We start from the raw sequence: 13,826 nt of genomic DNA, 5'->3' as shown, positions 1-13,826 counted from the left end.
CAGGAGACCTTAAAGCTCCAAGAGGCCAAACCTCTTCTCCACACCCACGAAGTCCCTGGGGCCCAGCTCTGGGTGACAGGAAGCATGTCACAGTGATTAAGGTCTTGGGCTCCAGAGTTAGATAGCTTGGGTCCAAATCCAGAATTAGCTATCTGCTGGCTCTGTGGCCTGGGTGAGTTATTTCACCTCCTTATGCCTCAGTTTTCCTTCTATAAAATGTGGCTAATACTAGCACCTACCTCTTAGAAGAAAACATAAGGGAAAATCTTCATGTCATTGGATTTGTCAATAATTTCTTGGGTAAGTGAACAAAAAAAGGAGTTCTATGGAAAGTAACCTCACAGGGTGACATGTTCATAAATTCCTAACTGGGCAGGTCCTGGTGGGTAGTCAAGTCCCAGGCACATAATTTTTTTTAGTAAAAGATTTATCTTTGCTTTAAGCAAGCCCTGTCCATTGTTCTTGTGCATCTAGGTGAACATACCTTTGAAATGCCAGAGTAATCCTCTTTTTTAGATCCCTTGGAGACCTAACCACCTTCAGGGAGCACATAATCTTGTTAGCTCTCCTGTAATCCAATCCCCACCTTGCTTTCTCCCACTTTCATTTAAATTTCCTTACTTCCAAAGGTATAAAAGAAACTACAAACTGTCATTCTCCAAGCATTTGATCTTGCTTCCTGGTAATTGTTATCAGTTTGATTCAAATAGACTCATAAAAATTCTCTACGTTTTTCCCCCTCTTTAATTCCCCACCCCACCACGCCCACTTTCACCCCCTCCCTCCTTTGGATGCTGCTGCTTCCCCCCAAGAATTTGATCTCTGATGGGGGGGTGGGCTCGGGCGCCCCATTACACACTCACTTGCTGTGTGCCCCCAGGGCCAGGGGCCAGGCAGGGGCCAGGCACCAGGGGCCAGGCGCCAGGGGCTAGGTGCACCTGGGGTATGGTCCATGGCCCCACCTGGGGCATGAACCCAGGGTCCTCCACATGCAAAACAGACACACGAACCACTACACTATGGAGCCACCCCTCTCTACAGTTTTTTATGTCAACACAATAAGTCCTGACTTAATTTATACGATAGGTTCTGAACAACATCATGGTTAGGGACACCAACACCTGCCCCATTATCCCCCCATTCCCGTAAGCCTCATATTACTTAAGTGAGCCCTCCAAATCTGAGGATTCCTAACTGTGAATCAAAAATACTCTTTTGTATCCACAAAATTGTTAAATCCCTGAATGTGATACCCAGGAATATGAAGGGCTGATGGTATATTTATTTTTTTAAAATCTCTGTATAAGTGGACCATAAACTAATTGATATAAATGATAAATGTGAGTTAAATTCCTATAGCATCTCATCAATGTCACAACGATACTGAACAACACAATGTTATATACACAAAAGAATTAAAAGCAGGGACTCATATTTGTACATACATGTTCATAGCAATATTATTCATCTTAAGCAAATATTACTAGGTTTTTGTTACAGGGAAATGTGTTGGCACATCTGCTATAACTTTGGTGTCTTCATTCTGTAAATTGTATTGTGACAGCTTGCTGAAATGTGAAAAGGTTAAAGGATAATTAAAACCTGAAACTGGACAAAGGAAGTCTATACCTTAGGACTAGTTTCTGGAACCCCTAACTGCGTTCTGTTAATCATGAAACTTATAACAATGAGCTCATACACTAACTGCCAATTTTAGCCTGTGTAACCCTGCTTGCTTGCGTGGCATGAAAAATAATCAATTGTATATAAGCTGAAAATTACTGTTTGGCCATCGCCCATGAGAATACTGGCTATTGCCCATGGGAACATAGGCAATCACCCATAGGAACATAACATTCTAACAACAAGCTTTCCGCTTCTGTACTCCCCGCTTGCACACCCCGACCTATGGGTCGACAGGTAGTGAATAGGAGAAAAATAGACCTTTGTGTTTAAGATAGAATGAAGAATGGGATTTAGGGCTTAAAAACTTTGTATCTTGGCATTTCGGGGCTGCTCCTTTGTACGGGACAGCCGCCAGCTAATAAACAGCCTTTGAGAGCATACTTGGTTTGGTCTATTGTATACAGGCCACAACAGTATAATTTCACTATTATAGAATACCTTCAATGCACAATTAAGTCCAAAGGCATCAAGGCAATTTTTCTTGCCTTCTCCCTCAGACATGAGTGTGTGACTAAAAGATTAACATCCTTAAATCTTTTCCTTAGGCAGTTTCCTTTTAAAATAAACAAGTAGAAAGGAAAGCAATATGATTTAAAGAAAATTATTAAGAAAATAATAATAGTTATGAGAATTTAGCCAACTGCAAAGTTAGAGCATACAGTCTACAGAAGGCTGTCCTCATTTTGGACAACATCTGCAAGTTCAGGGGGTTCCCCAAACTACCCTCAGTTTTGGTGATTCACTAGAAAGATTCCCTGAACTCACTGAAAGCTGTTATACTCATGGTTATGGGAAAGGGGAAGGGTACAGATTAAAGTCATCCAAGGGAAGAAGCAGACAGCGCTCAGAGTTTCCACTGTCTTCTCTTCACGGAGTCAGGACAGAGTTCCTCTCTCAGCTTTGATGTGTGACAATATGCATGATGCACTGCCACCCAGAGAAACTCACCTTGGTGTCCGGAGTCTTTACTGGGGCTCCATCGCATAGAAACAGTTAACTGCCCCTGAGGCTGATCTCAGTCTCTAGCCTGTCAAGAAGTCCAGTTACAAGATCCAAAGCTCCCACCCTATATCACATTGTTGGTGTGCCTCAGAGCTCCCGCCCTGTCATAACTGCTGCTCTCTGACTGGTTTCAGGAGCCCAGGCAAACAAAGACACTTCTATCAGGCATGACATTCTGTGAAGGAAAAGATGCAGGACAGGGAAAGTTTCCCTAAGTTGTGGGGGAGGGAGACTAAGCCTTGCACAGAGAGAAGAGGGTCCTTTGGCAGTGAGTGTAGAAAGAATTCAACATACACACCAAAGTTAGAGTCAAAAGGAAAGAAGTTTATTAGAAAAGAGGTAACACTCCACAGAGTGTGGTCTCCTCTCAGAAACAGAGAATGAGAGGGACAGGGACAGTGAGACAGTGAGAGGGACAGTGAGAGAGAGTAAAGGCACTGAGAGGGACCCTAAGTGTTAGGGGAATTCAGTTTATATATCATTATTTAGTTCTGTGTGTTACAGTTTTAAAAACGTAGTTAGCCCATTCCCTTTGATATGGACAAACAGTGGGGAAGGGGAAGAGTATGTAGAGTGAAAAGGTAAGAATAGGTAGAGTGAAAGGCGTGCTGGCAGTTCCCAGCCTTTAATCCATAGGTTCGCCATGGTTTTAGCCATAAGGAATGACTCTTGGTTCCTGTTTCCCTCTCACAGGTGTGAGGAATGGGTTGCTGGTAATCCCAATAGAAATCTTCCTTTGTTCTGAAGGTGTCCTCCTGGCCTGGCTGCAGGACTGATCGGCATATTACAGTCTCTGAATGTGGCTTCATTAACACTTTTAATTCTCTTGCCTCCTCCCTACATTAGAAAGACTGTTCCATGATGTGCCTGCTGCCTGACTGCTGCCATATCCTTGTGCTAGATCTAGTTAGATCCTGGGCAGAACAGAGATTGCTTCCTGTAAATCTCCTCCGACTGTCCAACCCCTCCTCTATGGCAAATGTACTGATTCCTGGAATAGGCCACTGCTCTTCTCCAGGCAAGGATATAAGGTGTTTTCTCCCTTATTTGGGGTGGGTTACACCTCAGTACCCCTATGCATCCTGCCCTGTCCTATATAACCCTGCTACACTGCTACATGGCATGGAGGATATTCCATGTGGTGTTGCCACCCAAGAGGAGTCTTTTTTGTAAATTCCCTTAAACTGATAATGTAATGCTGGAGTTGTCAGCCTCCTGCTCCAGTCTCTTGGCCCCAAGAAATTTCACGGAACACATTCCAAGGACCTAGGAATTACCCCCCCAGAAGCTAGGGCAATGACCTATTTTTGGGCAAGGTAAATTCTTTACCACCAAACAATACATGTGGGAAGTGGCCACGGCAAACAGTGAGATATGGTTCAGAATGACCAGACTGGGAAACACAGCATGAGGCCTGGCTGGGTGGCTGAGCTGATCCTTCTGGAAGTCCTGGTGTGAGAATGAGGGAGAACTCAGAGATGATTAATTTGTAGGCTGCTGGCCACTGCAGTCTCTGCCCTCTCAGGACAAGGATCATGCCTTCTCTATGGGGACGGATGATGGAGAGGGCCCATGTGACAGATTACCTCATTGGTGTTGACCAAAAAATTCCAGACTGGTTATTTCTAGGAGAGGTTGGAACAGCAATTAGACGAGGTATTAAATCTAGGTTTGATAAGGTATCTACTTATAAATTATGTTTTGTTACTTAACAACTAGATAAGAGAATTTCAGACTTCTTTTTATTAGAAATTTCATCTGAAAAATAGTATGTTACAGATGTGGATAGTATACTCCCCTCCAATAAATGAAAAGCAAATTATAAAGAAAAATCTAGGTTTAGTGTCATGGGCTTTAGCACTAGCAATACCATATTTGGGGCTTGTGGTTTTCTCTTTGGCACTATAGACTGAAGCCTGAGCTCTCCTCCTCCCTTCTGCTGGCTACTCCTCTGGCTTGCTCAGCCCCAACCCCTCGGCTGCTGGTAACTATTCTGGTCAGAGATTTTTACCTTGATATAGCTCACATGCAAAATCCCTGTGGAGGTCAGGGAGGGAGGCAGCTGGCCTCAGGCAGGATAGCAGCCCACTTTCATCTCAAAGGCTCCTAGGTCTAATTGGTCCTATAATTTTGCTTCTCCTGATCCTATTGCTTCTCCATTTACCTATATACGCTCGTTAGAGGACTTCCTAATATCAACGTAGGCACCTTCACTTTCATTGAGCAGGTATTAAATGTCTTGTACAACTGGACAGAGGGAGGGAGATGTGCTTGTCACCTGCCTCAGAATTCACCTCCTCCTCTGTATTAGGTGATGTTCCCTGAGGCAGGAACTGGAGAACAAGTGATTTATCAAAGACGTGCCCCTCGGGAAAAATCTTCAAAGAGGGGAGGAAGCAGAATAGAGAAGAAGAAATAACAGAGAGATAGAATGTAGATTCCAGTAAGGTCTAGGCTCTGCTTGACCCACAGGGACTCTGTGTCACAGGACTGATCTGCCTTGATGCTAGGGGCTTTGACCTTTTGTTCCTCAAAAAGGATGGTAGCAAAGGGTATAACCTCCTAGGTGAGAAGGCTCAAGTCAGCAAAGGCAATTCCCCAGAGAAGGAAGGCAGCCAACACTCACAGCACCTGGAGGATGGGTACCCTGGCTAAAGTGTATTTAGGTGGGGTGCCAAGAATATCCACTACATCCTCCAAAACAGATTGCAAATCCAAATACTTCTCCCTGGCCCTACAGCCACCACTCTGATTCATGCCATTGCTTCTCACCTGTAAGACTCAGACGCCTTCTCACTGCTATCCACGCATCCATACAGGCAGGTCCACATCTAATAGTCTTTACATAATAGCAAAAATGGTCCTCAAACCAGTCACTCCCACATTTAAAACTCCTAAGTGCCTGCACCTTATAATGAGAATAAAATTCAAAGTCCTTGCCAGACCTACAGGATTTGGCTATTACTTACCTTGGGTCATTGGTCCCCTGGTTACTGTTCTCTAGCCACACTGTCTTTTTCTCAGTTTCTAGATTGCTTACATCTCTCCTACCTTATGGCTTTTGCACATTCTGTTTTTTCTGCTTGGTGTGTTCTCCCTACATTCTGCTTGATTCATGTTTATCCTCAAGTCTTAAACTTTACTTTCTCCAGGTTTGCCCTGACCTCTGAATCTCTGCTTAATCTGTCAGATATCATTTCAAATGTCAGTCTCAGCTACAGTAGATCCACTCACCATGCTCATACCACTCTGAATTTCACTCCTGTAGCTTTTATCATAATTTGTATTTCTATTTATGTGACACTTTCTTAAAGTCTTTCTTGACTGTAAGTTACAAGAGGTCCAAAACCATGTCTGTTTTACTCACTGCTGTGTGTCAAGCACCAGGCACATGGTAAGCAATAAACACCAGGTTAATGAAAGAATAAATGAACCAGGCACCCTACAAATCATGAGTCAGCTGTGATTTCTTGGGCACTGGTAGCCTTTGGAGTGAAGCAGATAGTCACTGCCTCCCAAGACATGTTTTATGAAGTAGCATGCAGAGGATGCCACATTATAGAACAAGAAAGATTTCACAGAATAGGGGTGGGGAGGGTAGGCTGGGGAATACCAGAGCTGAAGTTTGCCAGATGACAAAGCACAGGAAGACAGTCCAGGCTGGGAGATGAAGGAAAATGCGGATGGAGCGAAGGTAGCTAGAGATCATGTATGGTATGGCCAGGATCCAGGAGGCCCTGGAATGTCACACTGAGGAGTCAGGGCTCCACCATTTGAGCTCTACTTCCTAGAGCATGCTCACAAGGTTTGGTTTTGATTTCAATAAACACTTATTGAACATTTTCTGAGTTAAAACATGCTGCCAAGTTTTTGTATACTAATGTGGTCTCATTTACTCTTTACATTATCCCCATTTCACAAATGAACCGGTTCTAAGGTAGGAAGTAGCTTATTTGAGGTCAAATAGTTAATAAAAAGATGGAGCCAATGTTTGAACTCAACCGCTGAAAACAGCGATTTCTTAAATATGCAAAGTTAAAATGCTAACTTAATTTGAAAAAGGCTGGTGTCATCAAGGGCATTTTTTTCAAACTTTAACTTTCAAACTTCAGCAAAAAGATTGACCATTAGTAGACTGTGAAATTTTTAGTCGGTTGGGACCAGCATTAAAAAAAAAAAATAAGAGAAATAGAAAACACCAGAGGGCATCAGTTTCATAAAACTCTTGTTTCAGTTATCTATAGACCTTTAACCCTTCTTGGAAGCTGGCCTAAGTTAAGGATGGCACACCAGGCTTCCAGAGGCTGAGGAAAGCTGACCTTTCTTTGACTTCCTGAATTTGGCAAAGAAATTATTCTATCACTGAGCTCTTTGTCTGAGCCTCTTTCTGAGAGAAGTCAGTTTAACCTCAGTATTTTTCTCTTTTAATGACTCCATCTCAAGTGTTCTTTGATTAGGGACACTGCTTTTTAAAGCTAAGTGTTTCATTTCCATAAACTTGCTGCATATGTAAGCCTCAGCTTAATTGAGATCATACAAAACTACATTTCTTATTGCAACGCACTGTCTTCATGGAAAATTTGGAAAATACTGAAAAACAAAGAGAAAAAAAGTAACATTCCCAGTATTACAGAGAGACAATATTATACCCATTATTTTTTCTATGTGTACATTTGTCTTCGGAAAAATGGGATACTACTGGTACCATTTTATGTTTTGTGTTAACTTTGAGTCCTTAAATATCTTGCTTAAATAATTTTTAATGTTTGTGTTTCATCCTAGGGATATCCAATAATTTAACCAGTCCCCTTGGGACACATTTTCAATTTTTCCCTAGTATACTCTATTATAAATACTGGGATGAAGATCCCTGTAGTTAATTTTCTGAAAAAACCCATAATTTACTTATGCTAAATTCTTGAGTGGCATTTCTAGATCAGAGGGTATATAATGTATGTTTTTAAGGCTCTTTACATATATTGTAAAATTGCTCTCTTGAGAGATTGTACCAATTTTCCTTCTTGCTGTGTATACATAATTTTTAATCCATTAATTAGGCTCTTTTTGTTCTAACGGCTTAGGGAAGGAAGAGAGGCGCTAAGCTAATTCTTACTACATACCAGGAACTCTCCTAAACACTTGGTAGGAATTAAGTCATTTAATCCTTTCTATATTTTTTAATGTCAGTACTATTATTATGCTTTTTTCACTTTTTAAAAATTGTGGTAAAATGTAACATAAAATTTGCCATCTTAGCTAATCACATTCACAATGTTATATTCACAACCTTCACCACTATTTCCAAAGGTTTTCATCGGCCTAGATATTCTGTACCCATTAAGTGATGGCTCCCCATTCTTTCCCCACCCCAACATACCACATATTTTTGTGATGAGGAAAATGGAGGTACAGAGGCTAAGTAAAATATTACATAGCTAGTTAAGTATAGAAGCCCTGACTCTAAGACAAGGCAGTCTGACTCCAAAGCCTGCCTTCTGAATCACTTGTCTTGGGTAGTTTATTTTTAAGCTCAAAGTTTCTGGTTACAAGTTCTGGTACGTCCTTTCTTTCACATCTCCCCCAAAAAGTGAGAAAAAGACTTTTCTAAAGAATCTTGTATTTTATTAAGTTCCTAAACCCAGCGTCTGTCAAGAGAACTTTGAAGTCATATTTGCTTGGGCCACTGGTGCAGGCTCCAACTATTCCAAAGGGGCCAATCTACCTGCCTTGCCCTATGAGGTATGGTGGCAGCCAGAGGACTGCAGGGGGATCCTGCCTTCAAGAGCCACCAATCTCTCCTTCCATGAGATCCCTAATCCTGGGAGCTCTGAGAACACCCCTCAGATAGGCAGACATTGGGCCCAGCCACTGGAGTTGAGAAGTCGTAGGACTTTCTCTCCTTTCATTTCTCAAGGCACTGAAAAGAACATGGCCTTTGGAGTCACGAGCCTAGACTTGAATGCCAGCCTTGGAAAAGTTCTTGTCCCAATTCCATTTCCCAAACTGAAAAAGTGTGGATAGCACTTTACAAGGTTGTTGGGAAGCGCAAATGGTAGCCTCGCACAGGCAGTGCCTCAATGAGTCAGTCAAGCCTTGGCAGCTCAATGCCTTTTTGCTCACATCTTCATACAGCATCCTGTCAGGGACCAATCACATTACCTAGTGCTACTACTTTTCTGCTGGCTCAAATTCAGGGGCTCTCTCTAAACCCTGCCATATCCCAAGTACCAGCTGTGCCAATGTTGAGTCTCTTAAATGGAACACAATTCCAGCTCCACCACTTATTGGCTGTACAAAATTGGCTGTACCATCTCTGCCTCAGTTCCCTCATGTGAAGAGAATACAGTAATTGGATTCCCTACTTCACATGGGTATTAAATGGTTAAGATATGTAATGCACTTAAAACCGTGCCTGCACATAATAGAAGCATTTGCTATTGTTATCCCTAGTGTCATCTTCCCCTCACTGTTTCTTCACCAAATGCTGCCTTACACCTGGGGAAATGGAGAAGGCACCTGTAAAAGCCAATCCACTGGTCCTGGTGTTCTATTTATTCTCCTGTTGGAAGACTACTCTTCATTCCAATTCTCTAAGAACATCTAAGTTTCCAGGAACCTCCTGGGCCACGTCTAACCGCTAGATGGCTGAACTACAGGGTGATTATTTCCTTAGGCAAGCAAACACATCAGCCCTCTAAAATGGTATTTCCTGGGGCTGGATTATCAACAGGAAGTCCTGCGGGGACGAGCTCTGCCAAAATACTCATTCCGAGCATTGGTAAACAGATAAATTTGCCCAGCCCTGTACAACATCCTGCAACCTCCACACCCTACCCTTGTTGTAGGCCACACCCACAGCTGCTGACCCTATTCCTTTTCTTTGGGTTCCTGAGCCAAGGAGATCCATAGATGTGATTCTATGTGAGAAAACCAAAAAGGCAAAAATTTGTACTTACAAAGCAGTCGAGCCATTTATTGGCATTATGAAAGCATTCCTTTAAACAAGGGACGGGACTCTGGACACCAAAGTCTCACCCGTTTATGAAAACTTGAGACCAAACTCTCCATCGTCTATACATAACAATCAGGAGTAAGAATCTGAGTTAAATAAATTGCACCAAACTGTCCTGCAACGAGATAATAAAGAGAAGTGGGGGCAAAGTTCTTACTTTCACACTAGTGTTTCCCGCACAAGATCTAACAATTCCCCAGCGCAGCACAAAACCGCTTCCCATTGTCTCAAGACAGTCATTTAATTTTCAATAGTCCATGGACTAATTTCATTTTGTGGAAAATGGGGCCGTACCCTTTGGCTCTGTGCATGGCCTACAGCTGAGGAGCCAAATTATGAACCGACGACAGGCTGACACACTCTTGGGCAGCGTCTTCACGGAATCTCCAGCATTAGGTCTCAGCTTCCACAGCTACAAAATGCAGACTCCTATGCAACTGTGGCGGGAAAGGGGAGGGAGACCAGCTAGGCTTCCAGATCGAAGTCATCGCGCTCTTCATTATACTCCAGCACGTGCCGCTTGATCTTGGAGGAGTCGACCCAGGTGACGAAGTCCTCCATGCTGCGTGTGACAAGGAAGGCTGGGTCGGTGACCACGTCGGGGCCCACGCGCACGTGGCCCTGTTCCACAAAGGCCACTGCAGCCTGGAGGTGCTGCGCCATGCGCAGCTTAAGGAGCACGGTGGGCAGGCGGCGGCGGCAGAAAGACGAGGCCGTGACGAAGTCGCAGAGCTCGAGTGAACCACGCGTGGGCACCAGACCAAGGGCATACAGCTTTTCCAGCAGCGCCGCCGAGGCGCGCACGCGAAATGGGTCGCGCTCGGGCAGGTCGCGCAGGCGCCGCGCCAGCTCACGTACAGAACGGCTCAGCTGGTTGTAGCGCGTGTAGTCCTCTCGCCGCTGCAGCCGATAACGCCGCAACACGCGCAGCTCGTGCAGGTTGTGGTCGGTGACCTCCCAGTTCAGGAAGTCCACCTGCTTCAGTAGCTTCTGCTCATGGAATTTAAGCTTCCGCACCATGATGATGGCTACTAGAGCCGCAGGGCCTAAGCCTAAGAAAGCGTTACGGCAGCCGCACGACTTCCGCCTAGGTTCGCGAAGACCGGGCCACCCTCGGACCACTGGGCCAATGAAAGAAAGGCGCAAGACCACGCCTCCAATTTCCATTGGTCAGAGTGGGGCCACGGCTCCTCACTGAAATTTGCGTTTTTTCTTTTCCGGTTGCTGACCGAGGGGTAGAGGGAGTACTTGAAAGACGCCAGGGGCGCGGGGAGCGGAGCTAGAAGCGTCCACCCGGTTTTAGCGTTTGCCCTATTTTAAGTTGACAGGAACGTATCCTAGTGCCGTAATAATTTCATCTCATTCATTCTTCTGCCTGTCAGCTACTCCCAGGAGAGTTTGCCCCACTAGAGCTAAAGAGGCCAATTGGGAGGAAGAGGGAAGTCGATGCTTGTTTGGGTTTACTGTGCTGACCGTTGGGTTCCTCCCACCTTGTGGGGGGGCTTCCCGGAGCGGGCCGACCCCGGGGCTGACCTGGTTGTCTCCGCTACTCGCCCGCGTCAGGACGGTCCTTTACCCTGCGGGCGGAGCGGTTTTTCCCTGCCAAGTGTGGCTGGGCTGCAGCGAGTGTGAAATTCCTGCGCGGCTTCCTACACCCACAGATTCGGAGTCTATACGGGAGCCACCTGGAAATCTCCACTGTTAACAGGAATGCCAGTTGATTCATAAAGTTTGAGAAAGTTGGATAGTAGGTAAAAGTCCTGACCCTTTACGGACGCAAACGTAAATTATACTTACAAAGAATTAGTTTGACAGGGCTTTCTGATCAGTGGGCATTGAGTTAACAAAGTTAATTCTGTTTCGGCTAGTTAATAGTTGTAAGTTATATCTGAGTGTAGCGTTGCAGGACCAACCTTTTCATTTGCTCGAGTCTGACGCCACCTAGCTTCTTTGCTTATCGTTTTATTTTTGTATGTTTTTCATTGTACTTTTAAATATAATGTTTGATATATGGAAAATAATATATGTAACATGTAAGTTATAAAGTATAATTAATACTTATGAACTCAACAGCCAATTTAAGAATGTCACCAGGACTATTTCATCTACCTATTCCGCCCCTCACCCCCGGCCCCCAGCCAGAGGTAAATGTATCATCTATTCTGAATTTGTTTTTAAAAAGAAAAATAGTCATCATTATACATACATCCCTAAATATGCTAAGAACCTTATTTTTGTGTGTGTGTTTTTTTAAGTTTTTTGTTTGTTTTGCTGAGAACCTTACTTACTCAAAGTATAGCCTGTGGGCCAGCAGAGAGCTCCCTGGAAATGCAGAATTTCACACCCCACTCCTGACCTGCAAAATCAGAATCCGCATTTAACAAGCTCCCCAGGTAATTTGTGTATGCACTGATATTTGAGAAGTGTTGCTTAGGAAAAATTACATCACATGGAGTTTATTATATGTAGCCGTAGTTGCTTTTTTATGGCTGCATAGTATTCCATTATTTGGCTTTATCCAATTTATTAATCTTTTTTCCTGTTGGATTTTTTTTTGAGGGGCGCATTATGACATCTCTTTCATATTTGTGTACTTAGGGTAACCTAGGTACTTGTGAATCTGAATTGCTGCTGCTGTTGGATTTTTTTGTAGGGACTTTATTTTAGCAGTGCTATTAACATCCTTGTAGGTCTCCTGTTGTATATGTGCAATAACTTCTCGTATACATCTTGGAGTAGAATTGCCGAGTTGTAAAGTATGTGAATGTTCAACATTAGTAGATATTGCCAAAATTATTTAACAAAAGGGTTGTTCCACTTTATACTCCTTTGGCAGCGCATGAGATTTCCCTTTGCTCCTTGTTCTTGATTCTTAGTTTTTAAATTTTTTTTGCCAATTTGGAGTGTGTGATGGTATTTCATTGTGACTTTAATTTGTATTTCCCTAATGAATAAAGGTTTCATATGTTTCCTCCTCTGTGAAATGCCTTTTCGTGTCTTTTGTCTAATTTACTATTGGATTGCATGGTAAGGAAAATAATGGTCCCCCCAAATATGTCCACCCAGAACCTATGAATATAGTGCCTTATGTGACAAAAGGGATTTGCAGATGTGATTAAGGATTTTGAGATGGTGAGATTATCTTGGATTATCTGTACGGGTTCCATGTAATCACAAAGGTCCTTATAAGTAAAAAAGTGAAGTAGAAGAGCCAGAGGAGATAGATGATGGAAAAAGTCTGAAAGATGTGATTGGTGACTTTGAAGATGAAAGGGGGCCAGGAACGGGGGCATGTGGTCAGCTTCTAGGAAGCCAGAAAATGCAAGGAAATGACTTTTACCCTAGAGTGGAGTTTCCAGAAGGAACACAGCCCTGTTGACATCTTGATTTAAGCCCAGTGAAACCCAGTGTGGATGTCTGAACTCTAGTACTGAAAGATAATAAATTTGTGCTGTTTTAAGTCACTAAGTTTGTGGTAATTTGTTATAGCTGCAGTAAAAAACTCCTACAGGTTGCTTTTTTTTTCTAATTTATTTGTAGGGTAGGTCTTATGAAGGTGATATTTTATAGGGGTTTATCTAAGGGAAGAGAGTTTCAGGAAGAAAAAAGTGCAAATGCCTTAAGACAGGAATGTGCATGGCATGTCAGGAGTAACAAAGTCATTTTAGCTGAAGCAGAGTGGGCTAGGCAGGGAGGAAAGGGGACTCAGATAACAGAAGCTTGTTGGCTTTTGTAAGGACTTTTTACATTGGGTGAGATGAGGACACTGCAGGGTTTTGAGCAGAGGATTGACTTCTAACTTAAATTTTACCATTTCTCTCTTTTTTTAAAAAATTTTATTATTAGTTTCAAGTATACAGTACATTGGTTAGACATTTATATAGTTTATAAAATGATCCCGCTGATTGCTTTCTCTCCTCTGGCTCTACACCTAGCCATTACATTAATGCTAACTGCATTCTCTATGTCATGCTCCCCATTCCTGTGACCATCTATCAACTACTAATTTGTACTTCTTTAACTCGTCACGCCTTTCTTCCAGTTCCCAACTCCCCACCCCTCTACCCATCACCAGATTGTCCTCTATATTCGTAAGTCTGTTTTTGATTAGTTTGTTCTTTTGTTT

General features: G+C 43.2%; 1 protein-coding gene across 1 annotated transcript; it reads right to left on the bottom strand.

Annotated features, from left to right (window-relative positions):
- Nucleotides 1–9,633: 9,633 nt before the first annotated feature.
- Nucleotides 9,634–10,813, bottom strand: IMP3 (IMP U3 small nucleolar ribonucleoprotein 3). The gene has a single exon (XM_039856688.1). It carries the CDS (start codon nt 10,718–10,720, stop codon nt 10,166–10,168), a length of 555 nt encoding a protein of 184 aa, XP_039712622.1. The 5' UTR covers nt 10,721–10,813; the 3' UTR covers nt 9,634–10,165.
- Between the last annotated feature and the right edge of the window lie 3,013 nt (nt 10,814–13,826).

The sequence above is a fragment of the Pteropus medius genome, unplaced genomic scaffold, assembly GCF_902729225.1.
Source record: "Pteropus medius unplaced genomic scaffold, Ma_sr-lr_union100, whole genome shotgun sequence".
NCBI classification, from domain to species: domain Eukaryota; kingdom Metazoa; phylum Chordata; class Mammalia; order Chiroptera; family Pteropodidae; genus Pteropus; species Pteropus medius.
The sequence above is the reverse complement of the archived record's forward strand: the minus strand, read 5'-3'. Positions and strand labels throughout refer to the sequence as shown.